At 38.0% G+C, this 13939-nt stretch overlaps 1 protein-coding gene across 7 annotated transcripts in view; it reads right to left on the reverse strand.

Annotated features, from left to right (window-relative positions):
- The window catches only part of LOC117409269 (tyrosine-protein phosphatase non-receptor type 13), an 89628-nt gene that overhangs the window by 26861 nt on the left and 48828 nt on the right, over positions 1-13939 (reverse strand). For 6 of the 7 annotated variants that reach the window (XM_059018833.1, XM_059018790.1, XM_059018779.1 and 3 more), the window contains exons 10-21: positions 12974-13193; positions 12283-12357; positions 11482-11656; positions 10881-11031; positions 10364-10502; positions 9993-10145; positions 9032-9214; positions 6120-6282; positions 5249-5681; positions 4677-4783; positions 4141-4197; positions 1164-1253 (exon numbers count right to left, since the gene is read on the reverse strand). In XM_059018833.1, the coding sequence (XP_058874816.1) occupies positions 1164-1253; positions 4141-4197; positions 4677-4783; positions 5249-5681; positions 6120-6282; positions 9032-9214; positions 9993-10145; positions 10364-10502; positions 10881-11031; positions 11482-11656; positions 12283-12357; positions 12974-13193 (1946 nt within the window). The remainder of the gene's footprint in view (positions 1-1163; positions 1254-4140; positions 4198-4676; positions 4784-5248; positions 5682-6119; positions 6283-9031; positions 9215-9992; positions 10146-10363; positions 10503-10880; positions 11032-11481; positions 11657-12282; positions 12358-12973; positions 13194-13939) is intronic. The other variant, XM_059018773.1, reaches the window with a different exon arrangement.

The raw sequence follows: 13939 nt of genomic DNA on the forward strand, positions 1-13939 counted from the left end.
TACCCAACCAGCAGCTTACCCGACATCCCCTGTTGGGTGTGGCTGACTAGACTTACAGTACTATATAGAACTATACACACACACACACACACACACACACACACACACACACACACCTCAGAATACCACCATTAGCCACACCCGTCAACCACTGCTATTGTCTAAACAGGGAGCACAACAACTAGGTTGAGAGTAGGGGTGCAATGATTCATGAATCATGATACTTTCTTTAAATAATATATTGTTTTCGTAATAGAGGTATGCATTATTTGTATCGTGATACAAGACCAAACAGACATCATAGCTCACTGTAGTTTACTAAGGCGTTCTTCAATGAAGAATAATTGTGTTTTACAGTTGGTATGAATACACACATGTACTCTCCCAAATTCATTTACTTATTATCTTTTAACAAAACAGTTATTCATTAAATGATCATTTCATCGTATTATGCATCATACAAGTAGACCATCAGGACCATCACATGTATCGTGACACAAATAGTACCGAGACATTATTACACTGCTAAGCAAAGTGGCGATTCTCTGCTAAGACAGGACAAGTGGTGGGATTTTAAAATGACTGTTTTCAGGATCTGTACGCGGCTTTATTACTGCAAATCATTAAAAAAAATGAATGGGCCCAATTGTGAGAAAGTGCAAAGGCAAATACAAACTTTGAGAGGCATACAACAATTGTAATGGCTTCAACTAGCAAGAAAAGAAAAACGAGACAGAGTTCAATTATTGTTAGAAGTTGATTCTTGTTAGTTTTATACAGATACATTTACTTTATTCACTTCCACTTGCTGTGTTTTCCAATTGAGTCAAGGGGAAGCTTAAGGTTTGTGACCATTATAAAGCCTGTACTGTTTTTAGTGTTAATCCAAGCAGCACAACAGGGTCTCACAATCTGGTTTGCAGAGCTCCTTAGTAATAATAATATATCTTAGTTTGGAAGCTTGCCACAGTACTCCAACTGAATTGGCTGCAGAACAATACCAAACAGTACCAATGTGTTCCAGCTCCGACTGGATCATCTGGACCACTACAGATAAGCTCTTTGCTTTAACAGTTATCAGGCTTCCCAGATGTGCAGGCACCTTTGTAGTCCAATGATTTAGGCACACTGCCTAGTGTCAAAACAAGGAATAATGAACTTACCCAGGCCGTATTTCACATCCTTCTTCAGATTTACCCGTGTAATCTCCCTTTCAGCAGAAGGCAAGGCATTGAGTTTCTGTTTCAGGGTTTCTATTCAAATGCCAGAAACGTAAAACATATTAGACACCCTAAGCTACATCCACAGGGGGAAATAAAATGTTTGTTAAATAGGTCAAGGATGCAAGAGATATTTATGGCTTTAGCTTGCATTTAATTTGAATGTGAACACACAAGGATTGGTCATCTAGCATTAGAAGTGAACAGAAGTAATGCTTGTACAGAAATCATTTAGGTTTTGTTCCAATAAAGTTAGCAGCAGTATCAGTAGTCGTAGTAGTAGCAGCACAGTTTGGTCAGGCAACTGAAGCCATGCAGAAAACTTCAAACGAGTAAGACAAGCTGTTTAGACAGAAAGTCATAATGGAAAGACAAACATGTGGAACTGATATTCTTAGCCTTCTTCTCACTGGTACGCAAAGAGTAATATCAGAATGTACATTTCAGTGCCTATTCTTTCAAAAGGGTCAAGAGGAGACACATTTACAGCTGAAAGTATACCTCAAATCAGGCTGGCTGTGTTGGATTATGGCATCTAAGTCAGTGACATAATACAGTATGTTTTATGAAACCACACCTAAAATACCAAATAACCACCAAAATGCTTATCAGCAGACAAAGAGTAAGTAGCGGGGTTCAGAAAAATATAACGTTACACATCCCCACATGTTGCTACAACTGTTTAAATAACAGACCTGTCGATTTTCTTTTAATTGTTAACATTCTAACAAATTTTTACACTTATAACTTTAAAGTCTGTTTCAAAGCTCTTTTCAAAATGGCCGCTCTAGTGCACTTCGGTTTGAGATCTGTCATCTAAATAACTGCAGGAAGAGCAATTAAAAAAAAAAAAAAAAAAAAAACCATAACAAGTGCTCTGGCTTTTCTGTTCTGTACTACATTATTTATTGTTATTGTTGTGTTATCTGTTTAACAATGTGGGCAATAATCCTTACACTATCAGTGCATGAAACAGACTTCAAAGTTATAAAAGTGTAAAAAGTTGTCAGGATGTTGGTAATGAAAATAAAAATTACAGTTACGTTATCTAAACAGTCGTAGCAACGCTATATTTTTCGGAACCCCGCTACTTACTCTTTAAAGCTAGTAGTTTATATTACGACTATATTAGAGAAACTTGCCCCATGGCAAACGGGGTAATCATTTTAGACTTTCTCTTAAAATATCAGTACTTTGTGCATTATTTTATAATACAGAAACACCTATTATCAGGCCTTTATTAATGTCATCATGCCCATCGCGAGTGAATTAGGGAGATGCAGCTTTTATATATCGAGCATCAAAAGAAACATCACTATTATAAAAAAAATAAAGTATATAAATGGACATATTTTTGGTTTCTTTTTAATCACTGTATCATTCGTTCCTTGACCATGACACGCTTGAGTGACTATGACTGAAGCATATGCACTTAATCACCTAATTAGTGAGACAGTTGATTGGACTGGATATGGAGTGATTTCAGCTGTTGAATTGCAAGTTTGAATAAAAGCATAAAGAAAATCACAGAAAAAAAACAAAAAACCAATACGCCACGTCTGTCAAGAGAGCAGCGCCTTCGTGCAATCAGCATATTGGAGGCTGGACTAGGGCAGAGTACTGTGGCTCGCCATCTTGGGTACTCACAGCCAGCAATTTCAAACCTGGCGAGATGGTATAACCAGACACACTGGGTGCGTTAAGTAAGTGAGCGGCTCAGAGCGGCTCAGTAAAAGAATCAACTTAACGACTTGCTCAGTTCCGCTCCCGCTCAGAGCGCTGCTGAGCATTTTTTATCAGTGATTAGAGTGAGCGGACGGAATGGCCACCTGCAGGAAACAAGTGGAAATGACAGGCAGGATTGACAAATACGTTTGTCAAGAACAATGAATTGGTTTCGACTTATGAAGTTATGTATTAATTGGCTAAATAAGATGGTGAAAATTGTTGTTTTCGAATTTGTATAATTTAATTAATTTTTTTTTTAATGTAGAGCTGTTTTATAGTTATTAATGTATTATTATTAGGCTTGTAGTATTCATATTATTCATAATTTTCATTATTAATGTCGGTATTAAACACAGCCAGATATGAGGTTCAGTCCAAACAGAGCGCCGAACTCAGCGAGGTACAGCAGGGGACAGTAACTTCACATGGGGCTATTTTATCTACCATCACCTCTGCTCAGTGTGCTTTCTGAGCGTTCTCATTCTGAGCGGCTCACTTACTTAACGCGCCCACTCTGTCAATGACAGGCCACCAACTGGGAGACCAAGAGTCACAACACCTGCCCAAGATCGACAGATCATTTTGCAGCATCTTTTTGATGTCAGTTGTTAATCAGCACAATAAAAAGTCACTGCACCGGCTCTAAAACAGAGTTTGTCATTTTTCGATCACTACAAGTGATACGTTTCTTTTGATGCTCAGTATATATTCCAGAATACATGGTAGAGATACATTTTGTAACATTCACGAGAGGCAGCCCATTTAAGAAAATGAATGCTACAAAGAGCAGGCATTTATTTTTGGCCCAACCCTACCCCCAACCGGATTGCCCAAGAACAGTAAGGTTTCTAAATCATTATTAACTAGCAAGCCTTGTGTTAGTACATTATGATTAAAGGGGTATAATATTACCTTTAAAAATGTTTCTTAGCTTTGTCTATTCACCACCCCTTTTTTTCTGCAAGCTACAATTTATGCTTTGTGAAAACAGTGAGAAGGAGGCCAATGATGACCTTGTCAACAATGCAAGCTGGAAGAATATTAAAGAATCACACTTATTACCTGAAGCAGATGTCTGCAAGGATGGCAGAGAAACAAAGAGTAAGACAGAGTGACAGAACACAGTACAGCAGATTGTATTCAGTGCAAAGTAGAAAGGAAAGAAGTAACCCTCAGTTATTTTAAAACCTACCATTGGCATTTAATGGACCAGGAGTTGAGGGCATGCCTGAGCTGTGCATGCTTACTCCTTAAAAAAAGAAAAGTAAAAATTGTGATTTCACTTGAATCAATAAAAAGCTCCCAATGCTTCTGCTACAGTTATGCGTGACCACGGTTATGCAGTTTTTGTGCCTGGGTGGTGACACTGATAGACAGCATCTCTCCCACTAGTCCAAAGTTACACATATTTCAAAATTATTCAAAACATGTACCTTTGTTGCTACTTGCTAGTATGAAAAACTTAATATTGGTAATTACAAATCGGGTCTGTTATTTAGTTTCTGCCAATCTGATAATGGAAAAAAAAGAAAAACAGGTTTTCCAAGCTCAAGCACAGATAATGCCTTGCCTGTAGGCAAGCAACAACACTGAAAAGGCCCATGCAGAAGTTTTACCTCACCAGAAAATAAAGCAGAGCAGCTCATTTCATTTACAGAATATGCAGCTCTGAAATGAACGAGGAATGTGACAGATTGCTAACACGGTGAAACAGAGTCCAGTCCTTACCTATGACATAAGCCTGTCCTGTGTCTTCAAAGGAGGATGAGTCACACCCCAGCTGTCGTTTGCTGGGGCTCCGTCTCGAGTCTGCCAAGCTTTTGGAACTGAAAACACTAATGGAATGGAAAGAAAAGAGAATGCAATTATCACAGCCAGCAGAGCAGAATAAATACATGATATACATATATTTTTGGATATTAGTGTACATAATACAGGACTGAGATTTCAATTCGATTTTATACAAGTTACTGTTACTGTTGTTACATACTGCCATACGGCGGCTCATTGGAGGAGGTACGGCCTACCTCGATCATTTTAAAATACATGATTTATTATATTGTAACGAAGGATGTACTACTAGCGAACACAAATACAGTAGTTTGATTTATCTAGTTTGCAATAAATATTTTTAATTATAATTAAAATTATAATAGGGTGTGCTTGATTTTTGTCTGCCTTTCTCCTGCTTTAATAACTTCGTTTAGAAAATATTTTATGCAAAATATAGCCCAAGCGACAGATCTACTGTATATTAAAATAACGCAAGTTTCAATAAACGTGCATACTGTACTACTCACTTATTGGGCTTTCCTGCCACTGTGATGGACTCAGTATCAGAGCGTGCCCTGTGATGGGAAGGCAGTGTCCTGACCCCCTCCATGCTGGCTGCTAGATTAATTCTGTTCAGGCTACTCTGCGACTGGCTATTGTAGGGGGGGGCCCGTCCCTCGGGAGACTCGGGCACCTGGCAAAGGTTGTGGTAGGACTTGCTCATCATCACTCGATGGTTGATGGGCTCCACTGTTGACTGTGGCCTCCCTGGCAGCAGCTTGTTCAGTGAAAGTTCAGAGCAGTATGTTCTCTTGAGGTTCTCTGCTTGTGTTGGATGCGGCTGGTCGAAAGGCCTGCTGATATTGCTTGTTGCCAGGCTAACTGTACTCACAGCTCGTCCCATGGGCAATACTCCAGCTGAGCCACTGTGATCATTCAGGTGGCTCAGTGATGAACTTTCTGGAGAAGGGAAAAAAAAAACATAAATATTTCTATTTTGAAATAAAAAAAATAAAAAAAGAAACAAAATCACATGTGAGCTGTGATATATTAAACCGAATAGTGTGGTATGTGTTTGACTTTCCCTTTAACACGTGGCCACCAGGTGTAATTGTGTTGTAAATGTTCAATCACAGAAACCACTGTTATGAATATATAATCCTTCAATAAAAAGTGAAAATACAGAACAACCACTGTGGCCATTCAATCTTAGATGAATCTCTTCCAATTACACAAAATTGTGTTGTTATGGCGTTGTGTTCTCCAAGAGCTAAATATAACTAGCTATGTAAACCAGTGCATTAACCAGTGTGCCACCTACACCCACTGTGCCAAACCGTATTTCCTTGGCAGGTTGGGGGGCTGGATCAGTGAAGAGCAGCAGCATCCCTGTCTTACCGATGTCCTGCAGCTCCTGGTTGCTCTGTCTGGTTTTCATCTGCAGGTAGAACTTGTGCTGAGCAGAGCTGAGGTGGAGGAGGTACTGGCAGGTCTTGCTGCTGTCTGTCTGGAACAAATGCTTTATCTCATCGGAGGTGTTCTGCAGGCTGATCTTCTTTTTCTGTGGAAGATTATAAAGTGTCACCTCTTTCAAATCAAATGAAAGTTTGTTTTCCGTGTGGTTACACAATAACCTGAAATCAACATTTTTAATTAGTTTAATTATATATATATATATATATATATATATATATATATATATATATATATATATATATATATATATATATATATATATATATATATATATATTATATATATATATATATATATATATATATATATATATATAAGACAGCAGGGAGGGGGTTAAATCCTCCCTATAGAAAAACATGTGCGTAGGCACATTTTTGGTTTGTCTTGTTAATTGTTTTATTGTTAATCATTACCTGCACCTGGCTACTATTGAAAATTAGAGCCAGGTGCAGGGTTTATAAGGAGAGCAGTCAGTCTACTCTTGGCGGCTGCTGAAGAGGGTAGAAGCCTGACTGTGCTGGTGTGTGGGTACAGCCGTAATGTCAAAGGGGAAAGGTAGAGTGAATCCTTTTCTGTGTGTGCTGTTCTGTTTGTTTGTTTTTTGTTACAGGTAAACAGCTTAGCTGTCCTGTCTTTAGTTTAGGTTCCGGTTTTGTTTAGTTAGTGCTCATAAGAGAGCTAGGTGTTTGTTTTGTTTATTTTGTTTTTGTATTTTCATTAAAAATTGCGCAACCGCGCCTCAAAAATCCATTTGTGTGTGTTGGGTCGGTGTTTTTAAAGGGGCAACGAACCGCGGAGAGGGGCGATTCTTTCACAATTATATATATATATACACAGTGCCTTGCAAAAGTATTCAGACCCCTGACCAATTCTCTCATATTACTGAATTACAAATGGTACATTGAAATTTCGTTCTGTTTGATATTTTATTTTAAAACACTGAAACTCAAAATCAATTATTGTAAGGTGACATTGGTTTTATGTTGGGAAATATTTTTAACAAAAATAAAAAACTGAAATATCTTGCTTGCATAAGTATTCAACCCCCACACATTAATATTTGGTAGAGCCACCTTTCGCTGCAATAACAGCTTTAAGTCTTTTGGGGTAAGTATGTACCAGCTTTGCACACAGTGTCGGAGTGATTTTGACCCATTCTTTTTGGCAGATTTGCTCCAGGTTGTTCAGGTTGGTTGGACAACGCTTGTGGACCGCAATTTCCAAATAGTGCCACAGATTCTAAATGGGATTGAGATCAGGACTTTGACTGGGCCACTGTAGGACATTCACCTTTTTGTTCTTGAGCCACTCCAATGTTGCTTTGGCCTTGTGCTAGGGATCATTGTCCTGCTGAAAGGTGAATTTCCTCCAAAGCTTCAGTTTTTTAGCGGACTGAAGCAGGTTCTCTTGCAGTATTTCCCTGTATTTTGCTCCATCCATTCTTCCTTCAATTTTAACAAGATGCCCAGTCCCTGCTGATGAGAAGCATCCCCACATCATGATGTTGCCACCACCATACTTCACTGTACGGATGGTGTGTCTTGAGGCATGGGCAGTGTTAGGTTTGCGCCACACATAGCGCTTTGAGTTTTGGCCAAAAAGCTCTATCTTGGTCTCATCTGACCATAAAACCTTTTCCCACATAGCAGCTGGGTCACTCCCATGCTTTCTGGCAAAATCCAGAAGTGCTTGAATACTATGCAAGCAAGATATTTCAGTTTTTTATTTTTCTTAAAAATATTTCCCAACATAAAACCAATGTCACCTTACAATAAATGATTTTGAGTTTCAGTGTTTTAAAATAAAATATCAAAAAGAACGAAATTTCAATGTACCATTTGTAATTCAGTAATATGAGAGAATTGGTCAGGGGTCAGAATACTTTTGCAAGGCACTGTGTGTGTGTGTGTATATATATATATATATTATATATATATATATATCTTTGCCTGCTAGGCCACAAGTCCTCTGCCAAACCTTGACATTGTGCTTTATGGTGCATGCACTGGAATAATTTAAGGTTGAATTACATTTTTTGAATCATTACTCTCCAAGGTATAAAAATTAAAAAACAGGGAAACATAATTAAAATATTTAATATGATTGATTAAATCAATTTTGAATCTGTAAACTTTTTAAAATGTGTGTAGGTGTGTTAATTAGCATGAAAAGCCAGTTGAAGCAAAGCAGCCTACCACAGCTCATGCCCTAATTAATGTAGCCTCTCAAAGCACAAAGAACCATAAAAGTAATTATTGAACAATGGTCAGTTAAGAGTGTTAAGAGTTAAGAGTTCTGAAGCTACTGAAGCAAAACAGTAAGGGCTATTCATTCAGAGAAGCTGGGTGTGACATTGTGTCAAATTCAGGTTGTTTGTGAAAACATGTCACCTTCTGCTGAGTCGAAATAGAAGCAGCACCTATCTCGGCCCCTCCACCGTTTCCTCATTATAGTGCAATATTCAAATGCAAATGTGCATCAAGTATTGTAAAGTCTACAAAAGCAATACAGTTAATTCTGTCCTTTTTCATTACCACATTACTTATGAACTTACAGTTCTGTAAATAAAAGGACACCATTTTATGCATCACTTTAACACCTACCAACCTGATCACACTAAAGTTCTGAGAAGGTAACTGGGCTTTTGGCAGCGCTTCATTTTATTTATCAACTACTTCCTGCACATTTTTGAAGCTTTCAAAATCAAAACCAAAAGCAGAAAGGGGACATTTCCAGGACACAATGAGGTCTGTCAGTATTGAACAGACACATCCAAATCTATTATTAGCCCTGTTCTCTTCCAGGCAGAACCTCAGAAACCAAAGTGGTCTTACAGTGAAAGAGATCTTCTTTGTTTCCCTCCAGGGAAACCGGAGGACTGGAGTGCGAGCTCCATTGTGCATTTCAAAGATAAGGACACCTTTGGAGCAGACCCCTAGCATTATCCCCGTCTGAGATTTCTTCTCTGGCAGCACCCGGTGAAAGTGAACCCCATACTCTGGCAGTTTTTGGCACACCTGAGGGAAACAACAACAAAAAAAATACTGTTGTGATGCTGCAGTTTGAAAGCCTCATTTATTAGATTCCAGCACATTTTTGGCAGTCAGTTTGTGCTGGGCCTGATTCTCACACACAACTCTGTGTTTATTTGCAAAGCAAATCATTTGGCAGCAGTTGCTTGTTTTTACTTGGCTATTCTCTACAATGAACTGTAAGATGATGAAAATCTGTAGATCATATCTATAACCATCAATGGCCAGGCTGTGCTAGTACAAGGACAGTGGCATTGTGGCCTGTATTGACCACAGCTGTGATCAACATTTTTTTTAATACTTTTTGTAAACCCTTTTTTATAATTTATAGTTTTTGACAGTTCATCCTCCAGTTTTTATATTAGTAGTATTGCTAAAAAACAAAAAAAAACAAAAAAGAAAACCCAAAAAAACAAAAAAATAGGTAGTAGATGATGCATGACAGGTATGATTTATAATATAACAATAATAAATGGTGTTACATTTTAATCTCTTCTATATACAGCAAATGAATCAACTATGATTTTAAAGGTACTGTAGCTCACAGGGGTGCAGCATATCACAATGAGGAACTACTAAAACACATTACACGTTAGTATAATTGTGACCCACACTACGCTTACAGAGCAGCAGTTAATTCAAGGTTACAGTCTCTCTTTTTCTTTCTACAATTGCCAGGATATAATGCATGTACAGTAAATTCTTAAAGAAGTGATATAACCACCGCTAGTTTGTACTTCATTTTACAGAACACATGTTTTACCTTCAGAAACTCAAATTCGGTTTCCTTCTCTGAAGCTCCAAAGTAGGTGCTGTGCAGTTTTGGAAGCTCTTCCTTGATGAAAGACTGGTCCACCTTCTCAAGAACTGTGGTGGCTAAATAATGCTCAAGTCTGAAGTAGGCTTTCCCATGAACCTAGAACATAAGGTCCAAAAACTGAAGATTGAAGCAAATGTGAACACACCCAACAGTTTGTTTTACAAGAAAGTATACTTTAACAATGCAAAAACAAAAACTTTTAATGAATGTTGGCAGTTTATTTTTCTTTTGTACCTACAGATCACTACCACTGGGTATATAGAGTCACTATAAACCAGACATTAAAGTAGATAATCACTGTGTGCAAATCACACCTCTGGCTGGTAATCGCCAAACTCTGCCTGCAGTGCTAGTGACGCCAGCAGTAATGTGGTCTCCTCATCACATCGCATCCTCTCTTCCAAGATATCCCTGCGCAGCTGCAAGTAGTACTGGTGTTTAGTGAGTGTGTGCCTGGGAGAACGGAAACATAGACATAAACACATTCAGTACAAGTTGAGATCATATATTTATACAGTATGCTGCACACTGCCCTCGAACAACAAAAAAAAAATCAAACTGTCAATCACATATTCTGATGTCAAACTTAAGAAAGTCACATAGACAAACACTTCATCTAATTCAACAAAGACTTTAGGAACCTGTCCACAATTCACTGTCCTGAGAATGTATCTTCCTAACAAACCATGTGCATAGTAAAACAAAAACACTGAATAAAAGGAACTTTTATAGGATATAACTTAACAGAAACCCATTTCAGTAGGTTTAGTCCCTTTAAATAATAAATAAACAACAACAACAAAAAAATATATATATAAATATATATCTTACTGTATCAGGTTGACATCATCAACAAAAAACTTAATGCGGAAGAAAAGGTTAAAGTTGACGACCGTTTTCTTTTTTTTGGGATCATCTTTCCAACCCTCTGGTGCCACTTTAGAAAGCTTTAGATCCGGATCAGCAAAGAAAAACTCATTTTCTGCAATAACAAATGGATCAAAATTTAGTTCTAAAAGCTGGTAAAATTGACATCCAACTCCCCACAAACTCTTCGCATAAATAAATCCCCCAAAACCAATGAGACTTTTTCACACTAATTCTCGTAGAGTTGGCACCACTTTAACTTGGATTTACAATGCAAACCTAATCCTGCCCAGTATGGTCTTTAGGACAATGTTCATAACATAGTCACAGTGTTACCATATCATGAACGCATGTACTGGTAGGGTTAACATGAAACACTTCACCCACCAGAAGGAAAATACCAAATTATATGTGACCCTTCCTGACTCAAACTAATTGCACATTATGGATGGGTAATTTTGATATTTATTACATGTAGTTTCTGCTTTAATGTATATTTACACAAGTGTTGGTCAAAGAAGCTAAAAACCATCAGAAATGGAAAGTAGTTCAATGAACAGGATACCTTTCAGATATGCTAAGCCAAACAAATGATGCTCCACCAGACCAATCTGGGCAACAACCATGTCAAACACATCTTTGCAGGTAGACTTGGTGTCACATGTTAGCTCCAGCCTCTGTCCACTCAACAGCAGAATATTCACTTTCCGTCGAAGATCTTCCCCCTTTCCTTTCTTAGTCTGCCAACAATAAAGACAAATGCACTGTATTTGGTTAGGAGCAAAATAAAATATATAGATAATGAACTGGAAAATGAAAAGTATCTAGGCCTTTTCTTACTAATACATTAAACATTGTCAGCAGAAATACTGCAAGCTCCTTCCACCTAGGTACTATGGTTTTTACATTATTTCTTTCCTTCCTGTTTAAAAGGGCATATTGTAAGTTTCCTTATGTTTGTGTACCATCCCTGTAGGACTCCAATCAGCGTATAGAGCTCATCCAATGTGTTTTACACCTCAATGTTACTTTCCCCAACTTCCAGCTAAAGCTTGAAGAGCAAAATGTCGTTACGAGTGACTCGTCAGAGCCTGAGATTGAGTTCAACACAGGTTTGTGCTCCCACTGCAGTGATGTGATCCGATTGAATCAAATGCCTTGGTTCTACCCACAAAAGGAGGAAAGCTGCATCCTGTATTGCTTTTTCAGAGATTCTTTAGGAATAATCTTACGCTCTCTCTCATAGAATATGAAATATTTGCATGTCATGTGTATTGCTAGAGATGTTGCTAACACAAGATACAACAACATGCATGAAAACTCTCACTCATTTATAATAACTTTTTTTTTTTTTTTCAGGCCTTACCAGAATTGAAGTGGGGACATCCAATGTAACAGGTGGCTCGCTGGTCATTTTCACAAATTCAGGACCAAAGAAATTCTGAAGAAAGTCAAGACATTTGAATGGAATCATGATTTTGGCATTAAAACAGGTAGACAAAGCTGCTTTATGCATCAAGACCTTAAACTGTAGAACCATGTAAACTCGTATGCATGGCCAATACAATCTGAACCAGGGGTAGTCTAGTCTTGGTTATACACAAGGAATAGGATCAAATATATGGAATCCCAAATGGGCATCTCATACACTGTTGGGCAGCCTCTATGTCCGGTTCCACCCAGCCATATAAAAGAAAACCCATATTTCATATTTCATCTCAGTTGGGCAACCCAGGGTAAATGTATAAAATAATAATACATTTTGCTTTTTGTTCCAATACTTGAATAATAATAATAATAATAATAATAATAATAATAATAATAATAATAATAATAATAATAATCATCAGATTAAAAGAAAGAACTACAGGTCAGACTGAGGCCAAAAAGCACCTTAACATTGTGTTATTACTGCTTCTGGTAATTCTTATAGTGATTAATCTAATCAGTTGCCCCGAAAACTGACCAGTCCAATAAAACTGACTCATTGGCAAGTTTAGTTCTCTTACAGGAACTACTTTTTTTGCTTTAGGGTTGATATGCAGCACAACCACTACCTTCAGCTTCCTCTGAGTTAGTGTGGTCTCCAGCGCAATGTCACGCAGTGGGTCTCTGGTGACGTCCAACATGGACGCCCTGGGCAGGTCTCCTGGGTACAGGCTGAGTTTGAACCGTCTGTGAGCCATCTGAGCCTGCAGCCTCTGCATCTCCTGCTCCTGCCGCTTCAGCATCATCTCCTGACTCACCAGGTTCTCTTCAGAGGGAAGTTCATACTGCCTATTCATATTGAAGAAGAGAGTGGCCTAGGGTAAGTCGCTTGACCTCCCTGTACTCTGCAAGAGGGGAACTACAGTGGGAGGATAGCTGGGCTATAAAATTGGACAAATCATTTGCCTCTGTTTGTGCTAAATTATTTTATTAATGTTAAACAAAGACACAGCATATCATTACCATATGACTTTGCTCACCGCTTGGTTTCAGTTCCGTCTATTCATGCTTCCTAACTCCTTTATACCAAAACAGTGATATAGCCCAATCATGTCCATTTCGTATGCTAGAAACCTTGTGTCAAATTTTTGTCGTCATACAATCAATTTATAGCCACATTGTCTGGACAAGATATCAGTTTGAGAGCGGCCACTTGCCAAACAGGGGAAACAAACTGATAATTAACTAATAATAAATGAAATGCAATGTTCCGTTAACCCAGCAGATGGAGCAAGCAGACTAAATCAGATGCAGAAATCCAGTCAGTCATACTGTTATTACAAGTCAAAGAGCCATGGGTGGTATATTGTATAGTTTTTTGTATAGTATATATTGTATGCAATTTGTCGATTGCATCTTCCTTTGAATTAAACTATGCTTAGCTAAAAAGATGACTTTGGTACATTAGTCCAATGATTTTATGGTTAGGCCTTAAAGAGAGTGCATGTGGAAATCCCAGTATAAAAGTGTTAGTTAATAGCGCTTCTCTATGAATCCATACGAATATACTGATCAGATTGCAAGACCTACATCCT

This window comes from Acipenser ruthenus, chromosome 1 (assembly GCF_902713425.1).
Source record: "Acipenser ruthenus chromosome 1, fAciRut3.2 maternal haplotype, whole genome shotgun sequence".
Taxonomy (NCBI): domain Eukaryota; kingdom Metazoa; phylum Chordata; class Actinopteri; order Acipenseriformes; family Acipenseridae; genus Acipenser; species Acipenser ruthenus.